The sequence below is a fragment of the Lithobates pipiens genome, unplaced genomic scaffold (genome assembly GCF_037356315.1).
Source record: "Lithobates pipiens isolate NorthernLeopardFrog02 unplaced genomic scaffold, aLitPip1_a1.2 Scaffold_22, whole genome shotgun sequence".
Lineage (NCBI taxonomy): Eukaryota > Metazoa > Chordata > Amphibia > Anura > Ranidae > Lithobates > Lithobates pipiens.
The window spans coordinates 45,119,194-45,146,737 of NW_027507784.1; the positions used below are offsets into that span (position 1 = coordinate 45,119,194).

General features: G+C 44.2%; 1 protein-coding gene across 3 annotated transcripts in view; it reads left to right on the plus strand.

Moving 5' to 3' along the window:
- LOC143923715 (uncharacterized) overlaps positions 1-27,544 on the plus strand; it is a 46,173-nt gene that overhangs the window by 1,824 nt on the left and 16,805 nt on the right. Inside the window, exons 2-7 of one of the 3 annotated variants that reach the window (XM_077447522.1) lie at positions 350-679; positions 5,362-5,661; positions 6,653-6,769; positions 8,237-8,608; positions 10,964-11,275; positions 18,220-18,558. In XM_077447522.1, the coding sequence (XP_077303648.1) occupies positions 350-679; positions 5,362-5,661; positions 6,653-6,769; positions 8,237-8,608; positions 10,964-11,275; positions 18,220-18,558 (1,770 nt within the window). The remainder of the gene's footprint in view (positions 1-349; positions 680-5,361; positions 5,662-6,652; positions 6,770-8,236; positions 8,609-10,963; positions 11,276-18,219; positions 18,559-27,544) is intronic. The other 2 variants (XM_077447523.1, XM_077447524.1) reach the window with 2 other exon arrangements.

The window sequence follows — 27,544 nt, forward strand, 5'->3', positions numbered from 1 at the left end:
TCCAATTTAAATGGATGTCTCCAAGTGTCCTGATTGGAAGATATCTTTTTACCTCTTGTTCCAGTGACAACTTAAAAAGTTTGGGTTTCCCATTTTCTCTACTAGAGAAAAAGGTCACCAGGACCAGTAGTGACTCCCAACGAGATGGTGACAGAAATCTCACAGGGGTCCTGACCCTTCCACATGCTAGCCAAAACTGAACAAAAGGTTCAGACTTTACATACATTATAATTTGTATACTTTTTTTCTTTCACTCTCCCCAGAAGCACATACTATTTTTCCTTGATCTCGAATGCATTTTATGAGTATTACTTTTTACTTAATCTTACCTGTTGATGTATCTCAATAGATTCAGCTTTGGATGTAATCGCTCCATCCCAACAAAGGGCCTTTGTCACCAACGACAGCGTCCTCAACTGCATCTTCTCAGTGGATCGACAACTGGATTTAAACTTTTTGGCCATATTGTGGAGTTTCCAAGAAAAAGTCATCGTAAAATATGACAACAAAGACTTCTCCATCCAAGATCCCAGGATGTCCCTCAATATGGAATCCCTGGGGGACGGAGATGCATCACTACACATATCCAACGTGGCCATCTCTGATAGGGGCATCTACAAGTGTTCCATTATCTACAGCCCTGAAAGCATGGAGAAGGAGATTATATTTGAAGTTTTAGGTAAGAGCACCTACTAAATAACAATGACAAAATGTTGAGTTAAACATTGCTTTCACATTTAACTTTTTAGGAACAAAAAAAACTGCTGTACAATTGACAACAAGAATCAAGTAGATCTGATCTCTAACTTGACATTTACTGTAGTTTGCTAAAGAACTTTGCATCATAAGCAATTGCCATTTTTTTCCACAAAATACTTTTTTCACTTTTTTCATTTTAGTGCTGCTGATCTCTGTCCAGCCTTTTAAAGCCATTTCCTGTCTACATGCACTCGCTCTAGCATCAGCTGCACACCATTGCTCTGTTCTGGCTTCCCATGGGCAGATAGACAATTTTTAGCCAGGGGGGACAAGTACAACCCAAAGCCAATGATGCAATTACTCAGCCCCCCCTCCCACTCTCCCTCTTCTCTGCCCCTCCTGACCCCCATCCCAGGCTGAAGTTCCACTCACAGGGTAGGTCAGACTGGATAGAACCTGCTGCACCCACTCTAGGTTCCCAAACTGGCCAGGAAGGGTGGCCATGGGCTGCAGGGGGGGAATGGGGTGGCTTGGTTGGGGCTGGCTGGGGGAGGAGAGCTTCAGGTGGGACACAGAGCTGGTCTCTGCTCAGACACAATATACACCATCCATACCAGGGGGTTTAGCTTGCGCTCTGTCCTCGCCCTCATCTCGCACTCGGTAGGACATCAGTGGAGACTTTTTACTCCTCTTCACCAGGACACCTTTAGGCATGTTTGCGGTGGAAGCGGTGCAGGGGGCGATTGCCCCATGCCCCCCAGCCCAGTCCACTCCTGTGGCTTCCTGATAGTGGCAAAGGTGGACAATGCCTAAGCCCAGCTGCTTGTCATCTCCACCAATTGAGCATGTGACAGGGTGACAACACAAGAAGACAATGGAGGGATAGTTGTCACCCCAAAAAAAGTAAGTGGCTGAACAAAGAGCTGGTAGGATCACCAGGTACTAGTTCAATGAAAAATATATATGAAAAGCTTATATTTATTATGTTATTCTTAGGGCAAGTTTCCAGATGGTGACCATGCGTATTACAGCGGCCATGTGTAGTCCCCATCAGACTGCATTGCAAGATCACCATGTAATATTTATACATTTTTTGCCTGCATATCAATGGTCATCAGGACAATTAGTGGGAGTAAATCTCCCTAATGAGGAGACAAAGGCAGCATTAACTTTTTCCTACTCCTTCAAGTTGGCTTCCACAATCCCATGGGTTCCCAACATTCCCTGGATTCTGAACACACTCAGGAGATGTGGAGAAACTGATCCCCTCTATTTTCCTACTGCAGTCGCTAAATGCCCCGATGGAGGGAGAGGAGAAAAGCAGGCTTTCAGGGGCTGCAGGAGGAAAATGGAGGGAATAAGGTTCTCTTAGACATGTGCGATTCTTTTGTACGAAAAGAAAATTCGTACGAATTTCCGGAAATTCGTACATTCATACGAATCCGAAATACAAATTTTTATGCATACGAATTCCGTACAAAATACGAAAATTTTGTTTACGAATTTCGGATCCAAATTCCTAACAAAAATTCGTAATTGTTACGAAAAAGTCAGCACAGCACGGGATGGTGGGAACCCCTCATAATGATAAATTCATCATAACGAAAATTCGTAATTGTTACAAAAAATTAAAGAACCTAAAAGTTAAAAACCCAGGAAGTCAGCACAGCACAGGGATGGTGGGAGCCCCTCATAATGATAAATTCATCATGACAAACTTTTGTTATTTTAATGAAAAGCTTACGAATCTAACGAAAATTCGTATTTCAAAACAAATTTTTTGACGCCGCCCATGTCTAGTCTCACTATATGTCACCCCTTCTATCCTGGTGTAAAGGGGGGGTCGCACGGTCCCCCTGGAGCATGAGGGCAAGTCGCAATTGTGACCTCAGTAGGTACACCCCTGCTCCAAGCCACTGTTTGCTCTCTGTCTAATCATTTGGGTGATTTCCCGCTATTACATATGTGGGGACCTACTGTCTTCTAGTGTTAGCTGCTAATATCACAGTGTTATGTAAAATTCTATGTAGTGCAAACCCCCCCCCGACACACACACACACACACACACAATTTCCAGGGGCCTTGTGGTAACCTCCAGAGAGAGAGGGCCGACATTCCTCCACAGGGTGCTGGTTACTAGGCATGGTGGGTGGTTTTTCAAGGTAGAGAGATGGGCACCAGTCACTTTTATGCTGAACAGAGAGAAGTTTATTTCTCACAAGAGGAAAAATGTGGGAGAGAGGGGTAGGGCACAGGACACCATTAGTCAAATACAGCAGCAAACTAGCAGACTCCTTAGACGAATATGTAGAAAAGGGTAGAGAGCAATGCAGGAAAAGATCCTTTAAGCTGGAACCAGAACTCTGTACTTTGCAGCATAAGCTATCTCCTATAGCAACTGAAAAGAACTCACATGAAGGTGCAGGAATTGTGTGGATGATTCCGTCCTTTCCTTCATGCCTCCTGGTAATGAGCAGGCTCTCCCTTGCAGAACCATAAGCACATGGTCAGGCCTACCCAGTAGGAGCTGTTCCTCACACACCCACCCACCCAGACTGCTAGGTGGAGAAGACAAGGATCACCTGACCATCTCTAAATAAATACCTTCTTCCAGCATCCATAGTGGCCAGTCTGATTGGCTGAGAAAAGTATGTTTATTCTTAACCTGAATTCACTGTAGCTCATAACAGTGCCACCTATTGACAAAAGGGAGAAACCACAGCTAAGACAGGCTTAGGAAGAAACCAATTTGATCAATAAAGACGGCAAATTAGCCAGGGCAGCTACCACCCAGCACAGATAATTTTAATTGTAGCCCTGATTAAGACAAGGGTGCTACATAAACATGCACTTCCTGCCCCTGGTTTATTGGCTTTGAAACCCTGGTAAGAGGAAGTGGAGATAGAGAGACAGTCTAATGCCGCGTACACACAATCTGACTTTGACGGACTAGGTCCAGTGGATCGGAATACGTCGAACAATTCGATCGTGTGTGGGCTCCAGCAGACTTTTCTTTCCCAAAAGTCAGACGGACCTAGAAATAAAACATGTTTCAAATCTTTCCAATGGACTCGAGTCCGGTTGAAAAATCCACTCGTCTGTGTGCTAGTCCGATGGCCGAAAACTGACACTAGGGCAGCTATTGGCTACTAGCTATGAACTTCCTTATTCTAGTCCAGTCGTATATCATCACGTTAGAATCCGTTGAACTTTTGGAGAGATAGTTTGTGTCCGTTCGTTTGAAAGTCCGGCGGACCTCTGCTGCAAAGTCCGTTGGATAGTCCGCCGGACCTAGTCCGTCGAAAAGTCCGATATTGTATATGTGGCATCAGCCACGTCTTGTCCATGCTGCTAATCCCCAAGCCAGAAGAGACTATTATAAACTACTAGGGAGGGACGAAAGCACAGAATAGATAGGCTAACTTTGAGTTCCAGTGCCATACCACAGTTCTTGCCGGTGAAAGGGACCATTCCAGGCTGGTCGGACAAAAGTTGGAGGCTACCCCTGTGATTGCTGATCTTGTCTTCAAGTCACCAACAGAAAGACAGATGCCCTATCATCCTCAAGGGCCCCTCTAAATGAACTTTGCGGCAACATTCATCTAGAGCATGGGTCTTCAAACCATGGCCCTCCAGTTGTTCAGGAACTACAATTCCCATCATGCCGAGTCATGTCTGTGAATGTCAGAGTTTTACAATGCCTCATGGGATGTGTAGTTTGGCAACAGCTGGAGGGCCGCAGTTTGAGGATCCCTAATCTAGAGGTATCTCTATTGATAAGAACTGTATAGATACCCAGGTATATGTGCACAATTCCACCAGGACTCCTATCGAGCCTTTTGATAATAAAACTCTTTCGTGCATTGGATGCATGTACTACTATTAATCTCTTCATATATAAAGCTTGTATTATTTCTATGCTTATATGCATCTATGTGCTTATGATTAATGTTATATACTGGTTGCAGGAATTATTTGATTGAATTACTTATTAATTTTCCAGAAAGGGAACCCCCTCTATTCACAGAGGCCCTGTCCTGAGGCACTGCCAAAGTTACTTTCAAACCCACTCTTCTAAGCCCTTGTACACACGGTCGGAGAATCCGTCGGAATGTGTCCTATCAGACCGTGTCGTCAGATAATCCGACTGTGTGTGGTATGCATTGGACTGATTCTGTCGGAATATCCGTCGGACCCAATTTTCCAACATGTTGGAAATATTTCCCGACCAACTGGGCCGATCGGACATACTCCGATCATGTGTAGAGAATTTTGATCGGACCAAGTGCCACGCATGCTCAGATCAAATTCCTACATCAAAGCTATTGGCTACTAGCCTGAATGTAGTCCCATCGTAACGAAATTACATCATCACGTTCTGAAAGATCCAATTTTTCGCCAACTTTGTCCGACCGTGTGTATGCAACAGTTTCGGACAAGATCCGACGGACAAAATCCGACGGGCAAAATCCGACGGAGTTGGTTGTGGAAATCTCCGACCATGTGTACAGGGGCTAAGACTCTGGTTCTCTTATTTACCTACAGGTTTAGTGCAATATCCTGTTGGGGGGGGGGGGGCATTTTTCATAACCCCCCAACAGAGGGCTACATAAATATAATGAATATATACCACTTCATGATCTGTATCTATGTTCCCCACAGCCAGACCTCTATTATCAATACTTAGTACGAAGGTCCACAGAAATACAGAGAACACCTTGACCTGTAAGGCCACAGGATTCTTTCCTCCGGATATCTGGATTACTTGGTACAGAAAGGGCAAGGTCCTGGGAAATCAGTTAATGGGAAAACCACAAATGTATAACGATGGAGCGTACCAGGCGAACAGCACCATGACAATCACACCAACCAATGATGACCTGAACCAGACCTTCTCCTGTAAAGTCCAACATGACTCTCTACAAGAACCTCTGCAGAAGGACTTCCAGCTCATCTATGAAGGTATAAATAATCATCCACTCCTTGTTTCAAACATTTTTAAAAATGTTACCAGTATTTAACCCAAAAGCAAACATTTATTATATTGCGGCTTGCCAATTCTTTCTCAGACTTTCTTCTATTATCATCTCATGATCTAGCTGGCATTCCTGTTGCTTTTCAAAAGATCAAGTTGTCCTGCAAATGCATCACTTACAATAATCAGCTTTAATTAAAGCGGAGTTCCACCCACATCTTTGATTATTTTTTTTTAATTACTACTTAATCTTGCATAATGCATATTAAGCTATTCTTATTCTTGTCATTAATGCTGCTTTTATTATATATTTATCTTAAAAAAATACCTTAGATTTTTCCTTCTTGTGGACTCCCATCTTGCTTGTGGGCAGGAGAAGCCCACAAGCATATTCTTCCAGGATACGGCGCTGCTGTATTCCCAGCATGCACCGCCCGTTCTTGCGCATGCGCAGTAACAGCACGTACCGGTGCAGTACAGGTTGCCATCACAACGGGCGGCGTCATTGGAAGTGCCCACCCCGTTGTTATGGCAACCTAGCCCTCGGTGCTGCCCACTGACTCCTGGGAAATGATGACATATCTCCCAGGAGCAGTAGCGATCGGAGGAGCCAAGGGAAGTACATATTCGCCAGCACACCATGGATCGACAATTTTTCGTCCAAAAGGTTTACTGGAAAGAATCACATCACAAAAGAAAGTGCAGCGTTTCAGAGCCGCGCAGGACCCCTTCATCAGGCATGTGATGACGAAGGGGAGGACCGCGCAGGACCCCTTCTTTAATTAAAGCTGGGGTCAAAATATTCCAAAGGTAACCCTGGTGTATTAGTGTTTAGGTAGGATATTGGGTAGTTCACCAGTGGGGGGGGGGTTGTTCTCTGGTGTTCCTGCCCCATCCAAGTCATGTAATCCCCTATATGGAGGATGTGTTAAGTCAGTTAAGAAGACTCTTTCCTTTAATCAATATCTTATTTTACAGATATAGAAACATCATCTAATGTGGTCACTGTGGTCATCATGGTCTGTATTGTTCTGGCTTTGATAATCATAGTTGGAATCGGAATTTTTTTGTGGATGCGAAAATACAGAAGAAAAGGTAATACTTGTTAAAACTCTGTAAATTACTGAACTTTCAGGTATGAAAAATATATCAATATAATGTATAATGTCCTTATTGAATGTGTAATGCTGCCAAAGGCAAATTGTTCTTTAACCACTTCCTGTCCGCACTATAGCCGAAAGATGGCTGCAGCGCAGACCTAATTTCCCAGGAGGGAAATGAGGTCCTCCCGTGCTCAAGTGGGAGATTGTATTTAGTCAGACCTCTTGTGATGCGCTCCTCCCCACTGGCCCCTCCTGATTTTATGTCTCCTCATCCCCCCCCCCCCCCAGTCTCTTGCATACTTGCTCTGTGTGTCCTGCTGAATCCCCCCCTCCTCTATCTTCAGTGCCATATGATCAGAGAACCCAGAGGAGGAGCACAGCTATTCTGCTCACAGAACATGTAGGGAGAGAGGTGAGTTGAGGGAGGAACATCAGTTTGGGGTGGTAAGCTGAGGACAATACCAGGCAAAGTTTAATGCCAGGAGGGAAGTTTATGTGCAAATATGTGAAGGGTTGGAATAGCAGCGAGTGTTGGAGCCCTGCAGAGTTTGCAGCCCCCCAAGCTAACATACATCTCCTAAGCAGGAACACATCACTATCTCCCTAAGCAGTCTGAAGTGTCATTTTTTATTTTTTTGATGGGGGAGTGGATCTTGGGTGGGAGTTCCCACACTTTTTTCCCCAGGACTTGACCCCTGGATGTGACTTATTGTAATTTAGAATCTCCCTTTAACTAAAGGGTCCCCAGATCCTGCCCCCCCCCCCCCCCCATGTGAATGAGTATAAGGTTCAAAGCCTACTCATCCACAAAAAATAGCCAAAGTAAATAAAAAACAATGGCCAGTTTTTGGCTATTTTGTTGGTAAATGAGTAGGAGTAGACTCTAAACAACTTGATCTCCTTCTCGTAGGAAAATACTTTTTAGCTCCAGGCCCAAGTTTATTTTTATACACTCTCAGCCACCACCTGGGCACATCTCCCCAAAGATTGGCCATGGCTGCATAAATATGCAGCTACTGAATTGACTCTTCCAGAAGGTTTCCTTTCAGACAGGGGAAAGCAGTAAACGCTGCAGCCAGTGAAATCCACAAAAGACCAGAATAATCGCACACAGCTCAATTGACTACGGTGAGCCAAGAACTAAATTTACCCAACCTAGCACCTATCTGGGAGGGTGCTACATATATTTCATTGCAGTTTGTTTGAGAATTTTTGAAAAATGGTGCATAATAAGAATGACATTTGCAACATTAGAATGCAGAGATGTGGGGCAGACATGACTAGGTGATGGCCAAGTTTACTTATCATAACAATAATTGGTCCCTAAAGTGTAAGTCATCTTGCATGTGCTTACAGCCTTGCTTGTTATGTGTAATTTTGTGCACAATTGTAAAGCTTGAAAGCATGATAAGAGCTGATGTGTTCTCGATCTGGAGATATTAACTGAGAGCATTTGTAGTCAATGCATTTTCAGATATGGAAACTTTCACATTATTGGACATTGAAGGTCCTACCAAGCTGATAGCTGGAGAAGAAACATCTCTATACTGTAGATCTGCCAATTGCCCAGAGAACACGAGTGTGACTTGGCTGGAGAAGAGAGGAGGACAAGTCTATGAGATCCCAGAGTCCCATGGAGGATATAAGGAGGAAGAGGAGAGACAGATGGACACACAGTATGGGGTCATATCATGCAGAGACGGACCAAACTACACATCTTCACTGAAGTTCAGACCCAGTGTGGTCCAACACAAAGATGTGACCTTCATCTGTAGATATAGCTGTGGGGAAAAGAAGAAAGAGAAAACATTTCACTGCAGAGCTATTTATGGTGAGGCGTGCCTATTAATACATCCATGGCTTTTGTACACTGTTGGACATTAATGGTGGAATAGTTTTAAAACAAGATAATTAGCATCCAATCACCAATGCCCTGTCCTTTTTAATGGAGTAGAGTCAGGAATTACATTTAGTGTACTGAAGGAGAGATTTAAGCAGACCATAGATGGTTTGAATCTCAGCCAGCTCAGCAGGGACCAACTGAGATTCAATCTATCTATGGGTAGGCTGATTGTACCCAAGTCGATCCATTAATTGACCTGGGTACAGCCAGCAGGTTCAATTTTTAACATGCAATTTTTGCAAGTGGCTATAGCCACTAGCAGTAATCACTATGTTCTTTCAGTAGGGTTGGCTCTCATCACAATGTTATATTAGGAGCAGCGACTGTGTCTGTGAAGCCGCTGCATCCCAGGTGACACAGATCGCTTGTGCATCTCCATGAGGGTAAACATTGCCATCATAGGGGGTATGCATGACCACGGAGCAGACACAGGTGGCGATGAGGAGTCTGGGATGGGCTGGATTCTTGAAGATCTTTCAGGTGGGCGGCTTCAAAAATGGGCGGATCATCCATGGTTTTACCCTCACCTGGCCGTCCATCCCAACTGTAAAATAACAGCCAAAGAGGGCTGTTTTTGTGCTGCAGCCACAATACTTTGCTTTGTGGCTCCGGTATTTTTAATTTGCATTTTTTTTGGGCTGCAGAGTGTGAAAAGCGGCACTGCTTGCCAAACTTGCCCATTGAATTCAATGGGGCTGCGCCAAAACCGTGTGCATCGCATGCAATTGCGGCATTGTAGCAATTATAGTGGTAAATTAGGCAGTGAGGAGGTGATATGACGCTTCCTCACCTCCTATCTCTGAAGAGCACTACCAGTGTAAAAGAGCCCAAAGGCACAAGTCGAAAGAACCCAATGTGCCTGCATGACAGCAGAAGTGAAATCCCGTAGCCCTCGTACACACGGTCGGACATTCCGACAACCAAATCCGTCTGATTTTTTACGACGGATTTTGTCCGAAACTGTTGCATACACACGGTCGGACAAAGTTGTCGAAAACTCAGATCGTTCAGAACGTGATGATGTTATTTGGTTACAACGGGGCTACGTTCACGCTAGTAGCCAATAGCTTTGGTGTAGGAATTTGATCTGAGCATGCGTGGCATTTTGTTCGATCGGAATTCTCTACACATGATCGGACAAAGTCTGATCGGATCATGTTGTTGGAAAATTTTACCGATAAGTTGGAAAATTTGGTCCGTCAGATACTTTGACGGAAACAGTCCGATGGAGACCACACAGAGTAGGATTATAAGACAAAACGGTCCGATCGGACACATTCCGTCGGAATCTCTGACCGTGTGTACAAGGGGCTTAGGTGCAGAGTCTAAGGCGCCATCCTGTCTTTACCATAGCTCCTGATGGTGTCGATAGATTTAGCAGCAGGCAATGTTCAGGTTGAGGCTGCCCAACTCTCGTAGGCAGCTACTGGGATGTAGGTTGCTGGAACTTCTTTTATCATGGGGTACTCATTCACTTGAAATGGCGGTATCTGGGTGCCCCTTATTATTAAAAGGGGCTTCCAGATTCCGATAAGCCCCTGCTCGCAGACCCCCACATCCACTGGGCAAGGTTTGTGGGAAGGAGGCCTTTGTCCTCATCGACATGAGGACAAGGTGCTTTGGTGGAGAAGAAGTTCCCCCTAGCAAGGCACCCTGCAGTGTTGGGGGCATGTGGCCTGGTATGGTACATTAAGGGTGCTGCACACTTGTCCACCCCCTTTCCCAGCCAACCAATTTGCGTGATTAAGGGTCCAGTATGGATTTCCTGGGGGAACCTTTTTTTTGCATTGGTATAAGTCCCCAGGGTAGGTTCTAAGCTATTTAACACCTCCTTGCCTATTATCAGAGAAAATAGAATTGTTTCATTTGAAAGACAGCCCCCATTGATTTCAATAGGGTTCAGGTTTGGCATCCAAACCCCTCTGAAGTTCACTGAACTCTGCTCGAACCACACTCAGGGCAGTTTAGATGAAAACCAGTCAGGGTGTCTGCCAGGTAGATATACTACAGTATAGTATATCTAGTAGTAAGTGGCCCCATTCAACTGGATGTGTTCTGTAATGCTAAAGGCATTTTGTAGCTACTGCAAGACACTTTTTCAGTTCTCAAATGGCTACAGAAAACATTCTCTACTCAACATTAGACTTTATTCAGTTATGAAATGACTACCTTTTGTTGTTTGATTTACTTTTATAGCACAAAATCAAAGTTATAGGTATTTTGCATTCTTCATGTCACTAATAATTACTCATACTTTATATGTTTGTATTTATTACTTTTCAGCCAAGCCTCAACTCTTACAGCCAGTATCACAAAGTCTGATTGTCTCAGGGGAGTTGAAGTATTTGGTCACTCTAGAGAAATTTTATCCCAGAAATATCACACTTGGGTGGACACGTGGAGTTGGGGAGCCTCAACAAACCTTATCATCCACAGAGACATTCACCAATAATTTTGATGGGACCTATAGTGTCTGCAGTGAGGTGAGAGTTCCTGAGGAGCTCCTGAAGGATCCAGAATTCAGAGTACGAGTGAGCTGGGAACATGAATCTCTAGACACACTGAGGTATAAGGATCTATCTATCAGAGACCCAGGTGAGCTACATGAGGTTGTTTGTCATCAAACATTTAGACCCATCAGCTAGAATCCATTTGAAAATCACAAGTGCTCTTAGCCCTTGTACACACGGTTGGACATTCCGACGGAATGTGTCCGATCGGACCGTTTTGTCGAATATTCCCACTGTGTGTGGTGTACATCAGACTGTTTCCATCGGAGTATCCAACGGACCAAGTTTTCCAACTTGTTGGTAAAATTTTCAAACAAAATGCTCCGATCGGACATACTCAGATCATGTGTAGAGAATTCCGATCGAACAAAGTGCCACGCATGCTCAGATCAAATTCCTACACCAAAGCTATTGACTACTAGCGTGAACGTAGTCCCGTCGTAACAAAATAACGTGGTCACGTCGGATTTTCCGACAACTTTGTCCGGCCGTGTGTACACAACAGTTTCGGACAAAATCCAACGGATTTGGTTGTCGGAATCTCCAAACGTGTGTACAAGGGCTAAGAGGGAGCTTCCTGTTTAGTCAATAGACAGTAATATAAAATACCAAGCAATCTACAGCCCTGTGATAAATATATCAAACAAATAATAGCATCTAATTCTTCTGTGGTGGATGTGGCAGAAAAGATTAAAGCGCCTACATACACAATTCTGGATGCTCAGGCAGGATATGGTTACCATTAGGCACCTACAGTATACCCGCCGCTGAAACTCTTAACTAGACTTTAAAGTCATATTGTGCAACCCTCATCTTTAGACTATGGAAAAGAAAAGTCATTGGTAAAGATGAGCTTAAGGTTTGGTCCAAACCTTGGCTGTTCGGGCATTCAAATATTTATCCGTTCTGTATCAGCTGAACGTCGTATATCCCCTTCTAGACCAGGCCTTTTCTGACACTTTGTTCACATTAAAAAATTAGCATTTTTTTGCTGGAAATTTACTTAGAACCCCCAAACATTATATACACTGTATATTTTTTAAGTAGAAGCCATAGAGAATAAAATGGTGACCTTTGCAATTTCATATGTCACACGGTATTTGCACAGCGGTTTTTAAAAGCGACTTATTTGGACAAAATAGATTGAATTTTAATGCAAAAAACCTAATATATAACCCAATTTTTTGGTGGACTATAAAAGATGATGTTATGCCAAGTAAATAGATAACAAACATATCACACTTTAATACTGCGCATGCTCGTGGAATGGTGACAACTATGATATTTAAAAATCTACATAGGCAACCATTTTTACAGGTTACCAGTTTAGAGTTGCAAAGGAGGTCTAGCACTAGAATTATTGCTCTCGCTATAATATTCACAGTGATACCTCACATGTGTGATGCAAAAAGCCTTGAAAGCATAAGACTAAAAAAAATCCATTGATCTCATGTGATTACAAGTGAGGAAAAGGCTTGTCATTTCTGGTCTCCTACACCACGGGTCTCCAAACTTTCTAAGCAAATGGCCAGTTTACTGTCCTTCAGGCCTTAAGGGGGCTGGACTGTGCCCAGTGGGAGTAGAAAGTGCTCTGGCATCAGTACCACATCATTGGTTTAATGAAAGGTGTAGGGTCCCATTGTTGGTATCAATGGGAAGAGTAGGGGAAATGATGCCCCATCACTAGTGTCAGTTGGTGGAATAGTGCCACAAGAGCCAGATGAGAGCAAAAAAAGGGCCACATCCAACCCATGGGCCACAGTTTGAAGACCACTGTCCTGGTCAATGGAGGTGATAAGAGACAATCCAGTCTTTAATCATCTTTATTGTAAGCAGGTGCTACCGCTGGATCGGATGCCAGGCTCCCTGCAGGAATGGGTGAGCTGGAGAGGCACCAGAGAGGCACCGGAGGGCGGGGGGATGGGGGGGACCCCTTCCGCCAATTGTATAAGCAATCCATCAGCTAATTAGCCCCCAGGATTGCTTTTTCTTTACAAAGCATTGCTAGCTGAAACTTTTGTGTTAAAACAAGGAGGATAAAGGGGAAGCGCCACCTCAGTGTAGATATTAAAAAATGCTATATTAGCACAGGGATAAAGAACACTTCCAGTATAAAAAATGTTTCAGGCTCATCAAGACCAAGGGTGATGGGGCCTTCTAGAGGCCTGTAGAAGGAGCTGGAGCACAAGCACGTAGTCTATTCTCTGCTTGCGTAGCCCGGCCGTCTCCCGTTCCGGTGATGTCATTTCTAGCCGCATCCCGGCCACGTTCCATGCTGGTTCTGGTTCCTGCTTCCTGGTGGCCACAGGGCGCATGGAGGACCATCCATCCATCTACACACAGCCTGGGAAATTACAGGGAACCCGCAAGGATGCTGAGGCTTGACGCCTCCATCACCCTTGGTCTTGATGAACCTGAAACATTTTTTATCCTGTAATGCCGCGTACACACGACTGGACTTCCCAGCCACTAGGTCCAACAGAATCAGACCGTCAGACAATCCGATCGTGTGTGGGCTAATCCGATCGTTTTTCATTTAAAAATTCTGGTGGACCTAGAAATAGAACATCAAATCTGTCCGAAGGAACTTAATTTCTATCGGGAAAACCATTCGTCTGTATGCTAGTCCGATGGACCAAATACGACGCAAGGGAAGCTATTGGCTACTGGCTATTGAACTTCCTTTTTTAGTCCCATCTTACGTCATCACGTTCAAAACTAACGGCCTTTACAAACGGACTTAGTCCGTTCGTGTGTGGCCAAGTCCGTTTGTTCAGAAAGTCTGTCGGAACTCCGCTGAAAGTCTGTCGGGAAGACTGTCGGACCTAGTCTGCCGGAAAGTCCGGTCGTGTGTACACGGCATAAGAGTTCTTTATCCCTGTGCTAATAAAGCATGTTTTAAAGCGGAAGTAAACCCATCCATAAAACAGTTTCATTTCCGGCACATGCTGGAAATGTAACACTCCCATTGGTTGTGCTCTCAACTAAACTGTCAAATCATCGAATGGCTGGTGTCATAACTGATCACATGTGCAGCATCATGACAGTTGTAGATTAAACAGAGGGAATGATGGCAGCTTCCTTGGCTGAAGACGATAGGAGGATTTACTTACACTTTAATCTCTACACTGAGGTGGCGCTTCCATTTTTCTCCCCCTTACGGTGCTTAACCACCTTCAGACCGGACCATTTTGCTGGTAAATGACCAGAGGTCTTTTTACAATTTGGCACTGCGCTGCTTTAACTGGTAATTGCGCGGTCATGCAATGTTGTACCCAAACAACATTTGCGTCCTTTTCTTCCCACAAATAGAGCTTTCTTTTGATGGTATTTGATTGCCTCTGCGATTTTTATTTTTTGCGATATAAACGTAAAAAGACCGCAAATTTTGAAAAAAAATGATATTTTCTACTTTTTGTTATTAGAAAAATCCAATAAACTCAATTTTAGTCATACATTTAGGCCAAAATGTATTCAGCCACATGTCTTTGGTAAAAAAAAAGTCAATAATTGTATATTTATTGGTTTGCGCAAAAGTTGTCACATCTACAAACTAAGGTACGTTTTCTGGAATTTACGCAGCTTTTAGTTTACGACTGCCTATCTCATTTCTTGAGGTGCTAAAATGGCAGGGCAGTACAAAACCCCCCCCCCAAATGACCCCATTTTGGAAAGTAGACCCCCTAAGGAAATTGATAAGAGGCATGTTGAGCCCATTGAATATTTTATTTTTTTGCCTCAAGCGATTGAATAATGACAAAAAATAATTTTTTTTTTTTTTTTACACAAAGTTGTCACTAAATGATATATTGCTCACACATGCTATGGGCATATGTGAAATGACACCCCAAAATAAATTCTGCTGCTTCTCCTGAGTACGGGGATACCACATATGTGGGACTTTTTGGGAGCCTAGCCGCGTACGGGGCCCCGAAAACCAAGCACCGCCTTCAGGCTTTCTAAGGGCGTAAATTTTTGATTTCACTTCTCACTACCTATTACAGTTTTGAAGGCCATAAAATGCAAAGATGGCACAAAACCCCCACAAATGACCCCATTTTAGAAAGTAGACACCCCAAGCTATTTGCTGAGAGGCATTTTGAGTCCATGGAATATTTAATATTTTGCCACAAGTTGCGGGAAAATTACAAACTTTAATTTTTTTTTATTTTTTTTTCACAAAGTTGTCACTAAATGATATATTGCTCACACATGCTATAGGCATATGTGAAATGACACCCCAAAATAAATTCTGCTGCTTCTCCTGAGTACGGGGATACCACATATGTGGGACTTTTTGGGAGCCTAGCCGCGTACGGGGCCCCGAAAACCAAGCACCGCCTTCAGGCTTTCTAAGGGCGTAAATTTTTGATTTCACTTCTCACTACCTATTACAGTTTTGAAGGCCATAAAATACAAAGATGGCACAAAACCCCCACAAATGACCCCATTTTAGAAAGTAGACACCCCAAGCTATTTGCTGAGAGGCATTTTGAGTCCATGGAATATTTTATATTTTGCCACAAGTTGCGGGAAAATTACAAACTTTAATTTTTTTTTATTTTTTTTTCACAAAGTTGTCACTAAATGATATATTGCTCACACATGCTATAGGCATATGTGAAATGACACCCCAAAATAAATTCTGCTGCTTCTCCTGAGTACGGGGATACCACATATGTGGGACTTTTTGGGAGCCTAGCCATGTACGGGGCCCCGAAATCCAAGAACCGCCTTCAGGTTTTCTAAGGGCGTAAATATTTTACTTCACTCCTCACTACCTATTACAGTTTTGAAGGCCATAAAATGCCAAGATGGCACAAAACCCCCACAAATGACCCCATTTTAGAAAGTAGACACCCCAAGCTATTTGCTGAGAGGCATGTTGAGTCCATGGAATATTTTATATTTTGCCACAAGTTGCGGGAAAATGACAAACTTTTTTTTTTTTTTTTTTCACAAAGTTGTCACTAAATGATATATTGCTCACGCATGCCATAGGCATATGTGAAATGACACCCCAAAATAAATTCTGCTGCTTCTCCTGAGTACGGGGATACCACATATGTGGGACTTTTTGGGAGCCTAGCCGCGTACGGGGCCCCGAAAACCAAGCACCGCCTTCAGGCTTTCTAAGGGCGTTACAGTTTTGAAGGCCATAAAATGCCAAGATAGCACAAACCCCCCCCAAATGACCCCATTTTGGAAAGTAGACACCCCTAAATTTAGGGGTACACTAGTGAGACTAGGTAATAAATGGCGGGTGCCCTGAAACTATAAAAAAAATAACTAACCAACCAGCGTCACCTGTAACAGTTATATGGTGATCACTGGTGAAAGGGTTAACTAGGGGGCAATCAGGGGGCTTTATGCGGTAGTATATGGGGGTCCCTGGCGCTATAAAAAGCTGCGGCGAACCTAAATACCTACCTGCCTAACTAGCGTCACCTGTGACACTAATACAGTGATCAGAAAAACGATCGCTTATTAGGCTGGGTTCACACTGGAGCGATGTGGGAACGCCACGAATGCGCGGCGGGTTCCCGCATCACATGCCTCCCGGCGGCAGTTCACACTGCCCTATGCGAACTGCTGGGAGTGTCAGTGAAATGTTAATGACACCCCCAGATCAGTTCGCATATCGCAGTGCGATCTGCAAACTCGGATCGCATGGTGTGAACACCCATGCGATCCGATTCTGCTGCGGACCAAAAAAAGGGTCCCGTGCGAGTTTGCGGCGGGTGCGGCGGGTGCGACACGAATTCAGCCATACTATCTGTATGGCTGAACTCGAATCGCACAGAGATCGGATGTGATTTGCACTGCAGTGCGGTGCGAATCACATCCGTTCTCATAAACCGCTGCAATGTGAACCCAGCCTTAGTGACACTGGGGTTAAACCTTTATTGGGGGGGTTAGGGGGGTACCTTAGAACTAAAGGGGGCTAACCCTAACTGCCCTAACAGTTATTACAGTCACAAATGACACCAATGCAAAAAAAAAAAAAAAAAAGCAATTGGTGTCACTGTGACTGGGGGGGCAGGGGTAATTGGGGGGGTGATCGGGGGGTAAAGGGGGGGTGTGAGTGTGCCTGGCATGTTCTACTGTGTAGTGTAGTGCTTGTGCAACTCACCGATGCTCTCTCCTCGGTGCCGGAACGAAAAATACCGACACGGAGGAGAGAATACATCACTTCCTCTCCTGTGTTTACATTACAGGAGAGGAAGTGATGTCACGGGACATTTTCATTCGTCGGGAGCGATCGCGAGGGGGTGGCCATGAATGAATGGCCGTCCCCTCGTCCGGGATCGCTCCCGAACGAATACCGACCGCCGCAGGCACCGGGCGGGGGCCGGCAAGGACGTACATGTAAGCCCTTATGCCTGCCCGTGCCATTCTGTCGACGTACATCGTCGTGCGGCGGTCGGCAAGTGGTTAAGCAAACCAAATGTCACCCTGGTTGGGTTCACATCCGCTTTAACATCTGAACATTTGAATCATAGTTGCATTTATAGGCACTTAGTGTACATCTATGTGTGTTCATGTGTGCCACTATACAAACAAAGCAGACCACTTGTAAAGACTATGGGGGTTATTTACTAAAGGTAAATCCACTTTGCACGACAAGTGCAAACTACAAGTGCAAAGTGCACTTGAAATTGCACTGAAAGTGCACTTGGAAGTGCAGTCACTGTAGATCTGAGGGGGACATGCAAGGAAAATAAAAAACAGCATTTTAGCTTGCACATGATTGGATGATAAAATCAGCAGAGCTTCCCCTCATTTCAGATCAACCCCTCAAGATTTACAGCGACTGCACTTCCAAGTGCACTTGTAGTGCAAAGTGGATTTGCCTTTCATAAATAACCCCCTTTGTGTAGGTCAGAATTAGGAGGTCGACTAAAACTGGATAATTGCTTCTAGTCAACTTCCCGAGCTGCCAAGATTTATATATACTGATATACTGCTTCTTGGAGATGTGGGAGATTAAATCTGAACCCTAATGATACACTTTTTTTTGTTTTCTAGAATACCCATGGACCCCTGTGATGGAAGAGATACAGACACCCAATATATTCCATGTCACCCTAGTCACCCTGCAGTGTCATATCTCCAAGTATTTCCCCGACGCCATCACTGTGACATGGCTGAGAAAAAGCAAGAATCAGGATATATGTGAGGAAACTGATAACATGGTTAGCAATACAATAACCCCCAGGAAAGGAGATAACGCATACAGCTGTACAGCCAGTCTGACCATCATGCCCACACTGAGTGCCCACCAGGGGGCAGAATACATCTGTAGGGTGAATCACCCCTCTCTGGAGAGACCCATCGAGAGAAGAACTGAACGTCTTATTATAAAGGGTGAGTGTATTATTTAAATAGATCACACATTAGAGAGATTCCGTAAAAAAACCCTGTCACCATCTTAAAAAACTGCAGGTAAGAGCACATAAACAAACAAAAAAAATTTCTTGCAGTGTTTTTCATTTCCATAAGCAATGTCTTTTTGGTTTGCAATGTGCCTTTGAACTTGCTAGCAAATCTGACAACTTCAGGAAGAGACAATTCTTTAGCTAAGCATCTTCCCCTTGCATGTTATAGCCCTCTCCTCTTCTGGGAGTGTCTAATCATTGTCTATGCAGGCCCAGCTCCTCCACCCCTCCCCCAGCTTTTCTACCTTCTATGCAGTAACTTGGGGAGAAGTGTAGGAAATATTTTACTTGAATGACAGAGCCTGCTAGATGGTGGTTCCCAGCAGCAGTCTTGAATTTTCGATATCTACACAAGGGAGGCATTTACAGGTATATATCATGCATACGTGAATACGTGCATTTAACATATCATGAATATGTTAAATGCACATACAGTAAAATCTTATGGCAAGGTTGTTGCTGTTGAAATGTGTGGTCTAGTGACAGGATCTCTTTAGCAAATTTATCGGCTTGGAGATTAGGCAAATTTGCTGGAAGAAGCATACTTTTACAAATCTGAATTGTCTTGTGTTTGATGAATAGGCCTTTGGAATGTCCTTGCCAGTTTTATTAAAACCTTCCATGGTTGTACATGCTCAAGTCCACTCTCTAGGTGGCCTGCGGTGACCAAGTGAAGTAGTCTTCGGACACCCTGTATTTATGGGTGCCCTGTGTCATCAAGGACATAATTGTCCACATTTTCACTTATAATGCCCTGTACACACGGTCGGACATTCCAACGACAAAATCCGTCAGATTTTTTCCGACGTATTTTGGCCCAAACTTGTCTTGCATACACACGGGCGCACAAAGTTGTCGGAAAATCTGATCGCTCAGAACGCAGTGACGTACAACGCGTACAATGGGAATATAAAGAGGGCAGTAGCCAATAGATTTTGTCTCGTAATTTATTCTGAGCATGCGTGCCACTTTGTCTGTCGGAATTGTCTACACACGATCGGAATTTAAAGATCGGATTTTGTTGTCGGAAAATTTTAGATTGTGCTCTCAAACTTTGTGTGTCCGAAATTCCGACTGAAAAAGTCTGATGGAGCCAACACACGATCGGATTTTCCGACAACACGATCCGATCACACATTTTCCGTCGCAAAGTCCGTCCGTGTGTACAGGGCATAAGTCCAAATATAGACAATTAAATGACTGATGATGCAAATCCCCAAAAAGGCCGCTCGCCACACCAGCTTAGTAAATAAAATTATTCTATAGTCAGTTCTAGGGGCGGCCCGTCCATTAACCACTTTAAGACCGGACCATTTTGCTGGTAAATGACCAGAGGTCTTTTTACACTTTGGCACTGCGCTGCTTTAACTGGTAATTGCGCGGTCATGCAATGTTGTACCCAAACAAAATTTGCGTCCTTTTCTTCCCACAAATAGAGCTTTCTTTTGATGGTATTTGATTGCCTCTGCGATTTTTATTTTTTGCGATATAAACGTAAAAAGACCGCAAATTTTGAAAAAAAATGATATTTTCTACTTTTTGTTATTAGAAAAATCCAATAAACTCAATTTTAGTCATACATTTAGGCCAAAATGTATTCAGCCACATGTCTTTGGTAAAAAAAAAGTCAATAATTGTATATTTATTGGTTTGCGCAAAAGTTGTCACATCTACAAACTAAGGTACGTTTTCTGGAATTTACGCAGCTTTTAGTTTACGACTGCCTATCTCATTTCTTGAGGTGCTAAAATGGCAGGGCAGTACAAAACCCCCCCAAATGACCCCATTTTGGAAAGTAGACCCCCTAAGGAAATTGATAAGAGGCATGTTGAGCCCATTGAATATTTTATTTTTTTGCCTCAAGCGATTGAATAATGACAAAAAAAAAATTTTTTTTTTTTTTTTACACAAAGTTGTCACTAAATGATATATTGCTCACACATGCTATGGGCGTATGTGAAATGACACCCCAAAATAAATTCTGCTGCTTCTCCTGAGTACGGGGATACCACATATGTGGGACTTTTTGGGAGCCTAGCCGCGTACGGGGCCCCGAAAACCAAGCACCGCCTTCAGGCTTTCTAAGGGCGTAAATTTTTGAGTTCACTTCTCACTACCTATTACAGTTTTGAAGGCCATAAAATGCCAAGATGGCACAAAACCCCCACAAATGACCCCATTTTAGAAAGTAGACACCCCAAGCTATTTGCTGAGAGGCATGTTGAGTTCATGGAATATTTTATATTTTGCCACAAGTTGCGGGAAAATTACAAACTTTTTTTTTTTTTTTTTTTTTTTCACAAAGTTGTCACTAAATGATATATTGCTCACACATGCCATGGGCATATGTGAAATGACACCCCAAAATAAATTCTGCTGCTTCTCCTGAGTACGGGGATACCACATATGTGGGACTTTTTGGGAGCCTAGCCGCGTACGGGGCCCCGAAAACCAAGCACCGCCTTCAGGCTTTCTAAGGGCGTAAATATTTGACTTCACTCCTCACTACCTATTACAGTTTTGAAGGCCATAAAATGCCAAGATGGCACAAAACCCCCACAAATGACCCCATTTTAGAAAGTAGACACCCCAAGCTATTTGCTGAGAGGCATGTTGAGTCCATGGAATATTTTATATTTTGCCACAAGTTGCGGGAAAATTACAAACTTTTTTTTTTTTTTTTTTTTTCACAAAGTTGTCACTAAATGATATATTGCTCACGCATGCCATGGGCATATGTGAAATGACACCCCAAAATAAATTCTGCTGCTTCTCCTGAGTACGGGGATACCACATATGTGGGACTTTTTGGGAGCCTAGCCGCGTACGGGGCCCCGAAAACCAAGCACCGCCTTCAGGCTTTCTAAGGGCGTTACAGTTTTGAAGGCCATAAAATGCCAAGATGGCACAAACCCCCCCCAAATGACCCCATTTTGGAAAGTAGACACCCCTAAATTTAGGGGTACACTAGTGAGACTAGGTAATAAATGGCGGGTGCCCTGAAACTATAAAAAAATAACTAACCAACCAGCGTCACCTGTAACAGTTATATGGTGATCACTGGTGAAAGGGTTAACTAGGGGGCAATCAGGGGGCTTTATGCGGTAGTATATGGGGGTCCCTGGCGCTATAAAAAGCTGCGGCGAACCTAAATACCTACTTGCCTAACTAGCGTCACCTGTGACACTAATACAGCGATCAGAAAAACGATCGCTTATTAGGCTGGGTTCACACTGGAGCGATGCGGGAACGCCACGAATGCGCGGCGGGTTCCCGCATCGCATGCCTCCCGGCGGCAGTTCACACTGCCCTATGCGAACTGCTGGGAGTGTCAGTGAAATGTTACTGACACCCCCAGATCAGTTCGCATATCGCAGTGCGATCTGAAAACTCGGATCGCATGGTGTGAACACCCATGCGATCCGATTCTGCTGCGGGCCAAAAAAAGGGTCCCGTGCGAATTTGCGGTGGGTGCGGCGGGTGTGGCGGGTGCGGCGAATGGCTGAACTCGAATCGCACAGAGATCGGATGTGATTTGCACTGCAGTGCGGTGCGAATCACATCCGTTCTCAAACCGCTGCAATCTGAACCCAGCCTTAGTGACACTGGCGACGGGGGGTGATCACGGGGTTAAACCTTTATTGGGGGGGTTAGGGGGGTACCTTAGAACTAAAGGGGGCTAACCCTAACTGCCCTAACAGTTATTAGTCACAAATGACACCCGCCGGGTGATCAGGGGGTTAAACCTTTATTAGGTAATAAATGGCGGGTGCCCTGAAACTATAAAAAAATAACTAACCAACCAGCGTCACCTGTAACAGTTATATGGTGATCACTGGTGAAAGGGTTAACTAGGGGGCAATCAGGGGGCTTTATGCGGTAGTATATGGGGGTCCCTGGCGCTATAAAAAGCTGCGGCGAACCTAAATACCTACCTGCCTAACTAGCGTCACCTGTGACACTAATACGGCGATCAGAAAAATGATCGCTTATTAGGCTGGGTTCACACTGGAGCGATGCGGAAACGCCGCGAATCCGTGGCGGGTTCCCGCATCGCATGCCTCCCGGCGGCAGTTCACACTGCCCTATGCGAACTGCTGGGAGTGTCAGTGAAATGTTACTGACACCCCCAGATCAGTTCGCATATCGCAGTGCGATCTGCAAACTCGGATCGCATGGTGTGAACACCCATGCGATCCGATTCTGCTGCGGGCCAAAAAAAGGGTCCCGTGCGAATTTGCGGCGGGTGCGGCGGGTGTGGCGGGTGCGGCGGGTGCGGCGAATGGCTGAACTCGAATCGCACAGAGATCGGATGTGATTTGCACTGCAGTGCGGTGCGAATCACATTCGTTCTCATAAACCGCTGCAATGTGAACCCAGCCTTAGTGACACTGGCGACGGGGGGTGATCACGGGGTTAAACCTTTATTGGGGGGGTTAGGGGGGTACATTAGAACTAAAGGGGGCTAACTCTAACTGCCCTAACAGTTATTACAGTCACAAATGACACCAATGCAAAAAAAAAAAAAAAAAAAAAAAAAATGACATTGGTGTCACTGTGACTGGGGGGCAGGGGTAATTGGGGGGGTGATCGGGGGGTAAAGGGGGGGTGTGAGTGTGCCTGGCATGTTCTACTGTGTGTGTAGAGTGTTGGTGCAACTCACCGATCCGCTCTCCTCCGTGTCGGAACGGAAAATACCGACACGGAGGAGAGAATACATCACTTCCTCTCCTGTGTTTACATTACAGGAGAGGAAGTGATGTCACGGGGGATTTCCATTCGTCGAGAGCGATCGCGAGGGGGTGGCCATGAATGAATGGCCGTCCCCTCATCCCTGATCTCTCCCGAACGAATGCCGACCGCCGCAGGCACCGGGGGGGGGCCCGATCGGGCCCCCCACCCGCGGGCAGGCATGGACTTATATATACGCCAATATGCCTGCCCGTGCCATTCTGCCGACGTATATCGTCGTGCGGCGGTCGGCAAGTGGTTAAGGGCACACAGGCGGCGCCCCCTCTCCAGCCAACCCCTCTATGACTAATGGATAGATTCATGTATAGAGGTCGACCGATATGGGTTTTTCTCTGGTCGATGCCGATATTTAGAAATCATGGCGGCCGATAGCCGATATATGATGCCGATTTTTTTGGGCCGATATGTTAGGCCGATTTTATTTTATTTATTTATTTATTTTTAATCCCCCTTGATCTAACACACCTTTCCCACTGGGGCGTTTTAAGGCGCTTTTGGGCTAAAAATAGCGCCTGTAAAGTGCCTGTAAAATGGCTCCCCTGCAGTCTGTGTGAAAGACAGAGTGCTTTCACACTGAGGCGATGCGCTGGCAGGATCTTAAAAAAAAGTCCTGCAAGCAGCACGTTTGGAGTGGTGTATACCGTTCCTCCACCACTCCTGCCCATTGATATGAATGGGCACCACTGCCGAAGCGCATGCAATGCGATTTGGCAGCGGTGCTTCATGGGCGCATTTAACCTCTTCCTTGGCCGCTAGCTGGGTTATATGTGCCCCACTAGCAGCCAAATAGCACCGCTAAAATGATGGTAAAGAGCCGCTAAAACTTGCGTTTTACCATCAACGCCTGCCCGCTCCAGTGTGAAAGCGGCCTTCATAAGTGATACAGAAAATTTCTTACACTTAAACATTTATTAAACAAAACAAACCTCCAATCAGTTTACTTGTATGTATGATTTAGATAAAAAAAAAAAAAAAAAAAAAATATATATATATATATTAAATAAAAACAGGTAGTCAAAACTTTTGGACAAAAAAAAAAAAAAATGGGCTAACTTTACTGTTTTTATTTTATTTTTATTTTTTAAATGGTGTATTTTTTTCCCAAAAAAATGCATTTGAAAGACCTCTGTGCAAATGTCGTGTGACATAAAATATTGCAACAACCGCTATTTTATTCCCTAGGATCTCTGCTAAAAAAATATATATCATTTTTGGGGGGGTCTAAGTGATTTTCTGGCAGAAAATACAGGATTTTTTACTTGTAAGCAACAAGTGTCAGAAAAGATTTAGTCTTTAAATGGTTAAACTGAGAACTTCTACACACAGAGATGACTTAATTCATTCAAGTGTAAACATTGTATCTTTCTGTTCTTTTCTTGGCAGCCTGCCCAGAGAGGAGGAAAGGGTTGCTATGACGACTCAGTCAACTTAGACCATTCTATACAGAATTATTATTTTAAAGATACACACTCCACAAAACCCTTTACCTAGTGTATCGTCACAGCGCTACGGATAACCCAATGTTTTATACCTTAGCGGCCACTTACCATAGACTGTCAAATATATAAAGGTGCATACAAAAATAGTGTTAAAACTCCAAATAACTAATTAGTTGCACGTGGCGCTATTACCTATGTACCTTTCAGTAGACGTGCCCTCACCTCCTCAGTGATCCTATCTCAGATCATAAATTGTGTGATCAATAACAAATTATACAAGTATTTATCACTCAGTGAATACCCAAATTTACATTTAGATTACATATACAGTGACAAATATAAATAAATGTGAATATAGTCCATCCACCAAACAATATTTGAAAATATCCAGATTACAGAAAGTCTTTCTATAAATGCGTGAAAAAAGTATCCAGTGTTCAGATTCCTTTTTACAAGTAACTCCTTCACCACACCATCCGTGATTTATGCTCCCCCCTTCGTGAAAACACTCACCGACTGCTAAGCCTTACACTCTCGTGTGAGGCTCAAGGGCTTTCAAAAAATCTCTCAAGATGAAATTCAGACCCCAGCACATCCGATTGGAGCTTCTCCACTTGCGCACTTCATTGTATATATATATACCTCAAGGAGAAATCACAGAGGGAGACCCCAATAGTGTAATACTGCAATCACTCTTTAATGTTTTAAAAAATCTCACTCCTTATGCACTCACATGAACTTAAAAAAGCAAAATCACTTCAAAAGAGTAAAAAGACTCGCTTCACAACTTCACTCCACAGTACTATTCTGAATACGTAGGGGCATTGGTGGTCACGGCGGACTCATTAGATGCGGTACTGAATCGCTTAATCTCACCCCTCCTCGTGCGTCCCGCCTGGTCCCACACAGCAGGTCTGTTCGAAAAAGGGCGCCTTCAAGTCAAACGATTCAGTCCTCTTAGTCCTGTGCCTCCTTCCCAGCTCCGTGTATGTCAGCTCAATATTCACCAGATAGCCACGCCCCCGACATGTTTCGTCATATCAGACTTAATCATGGGATTCATGAGATTAAGCGATTCAGTACCGCATCTAATGAGTCCGCCGTGACCACCAATGCCCCTACGTATTCAGAATAGTATTGTGGAGTGGAGTTGTGAAGCGAGTCTTTTTACTCTTTTGAAGTGATTTTGCTTTTTTAAGTTCATGTGAGTGCATAAGGAGTGAGATTTTTTAAAACATTAAAGAGTGATTGCAGTATTACACTATTGGGGTCTCCCTCTGTGATTTCTCCTTGAGGTATATATATATACAATGAAGTGCGCAAGTGGAGAAGCTCCAATCGGATGTGCTGGGGTCTGAATTTCATCTTGAGAGATTTTTTGAAAGCCCTTGAGCCTCACACGAGAGTGTAAGGCTTAGCAGTCGGTGAGTGTTTTCACGAAGGGGGGAGCATAAATCACGGATGGTGTGGTGAAGGAGTTACTTGTAAAAAGGAATCTGAACACTGGATACTTTTTTCACGCATTTATAGAAAGACTTTCTGTAATCTGGATATTTTCAAATATTGTTTGGTGGATGGACTATATTCACATTTATTTATATTTGTCACTGTATATGTAATCTAAATGTAAATTTGGGTATTCACTGAGTGATAAATACTTGTATAATTTGTTATTGATCACACAATTTATGATCTGAGATAGGATCACTGAGGAGGTGAGGGCACGTCTACTGAAAGGTACATAGGTAATAGCGCCACGTGCAACTAATTAGTTATTTGGAGTTTTAACACTATTTTTGTATGCACCTTTATATATTTGACATTCTATACAGAAGTCATTTCAAAGTCCAGCTGTAGTTCTAAATCAACTTTTTATCAGCACAAATCGGCCGATGCCGATTATTTAAAAAACGGCAAATATCGGCCGATATATCGGCCGGCCGATATATCGGTCGACCTCTATTCATGTATAGCATGAATCTATCTATGGCTGCCGCTGTCACCCCCTATTCAGGTGTCCGGCCCCTTTTCGGATGGCAGGTGCCTGAATTCCAGCGGTGGGGGGGGGGGGGGGTTGAAGCACCTGATTAGAGCCGTAGGCTCTAATAGGCTTCAAAAAAGGTGGACTTGGAGCGCAGAGCATTGTGCTCGCAGTCTACCCAGATGTGTTAGTAAAGCAAATGAATATTTGCTTTTCTCATTGGACAGGGCAGTCAGCAGTAAGGTACATATTACTGATGACTCATGGTCCAGCAAGCATGAGCAGGGACCTTACCTTTCCTTCACAGCACACTGGGTAACTCTGCTAGCAGCTAGGAAGGATGCAGGGTTCAGTATTGTTTGAGCTTGTTCCGCCACCACACCTCCAAAATGCTAGTGGTGATTCTGCCACAGCTCTCTCCTCCATCCTCTCCTCTCTTCTTCCTCTATGGCCTCTTCTGCAGATTTGTCCTCTGAACCAGCAGGGCTCCATAAGCGTTCAAGGGGCTACGTAAGCAGTCAGGCAAAAAGATCCCAATGCAGTGCTTGAGTTGGTCTGCTTAGGGGACAGGAGCCACACTGGGGCAGAGATTCTGTCAGCTCTGCAGGGCTAGGCTCACCACACCAGCTTCAGCCAGGAATGGTTGTATGTGACAATGGCACCAACCTTCACTCCAGCCTCCGACAGGGACACTTGACCCATGTTTCTTGTTTGGTACACGTCTTGAATTTGGTGGTGCAGCA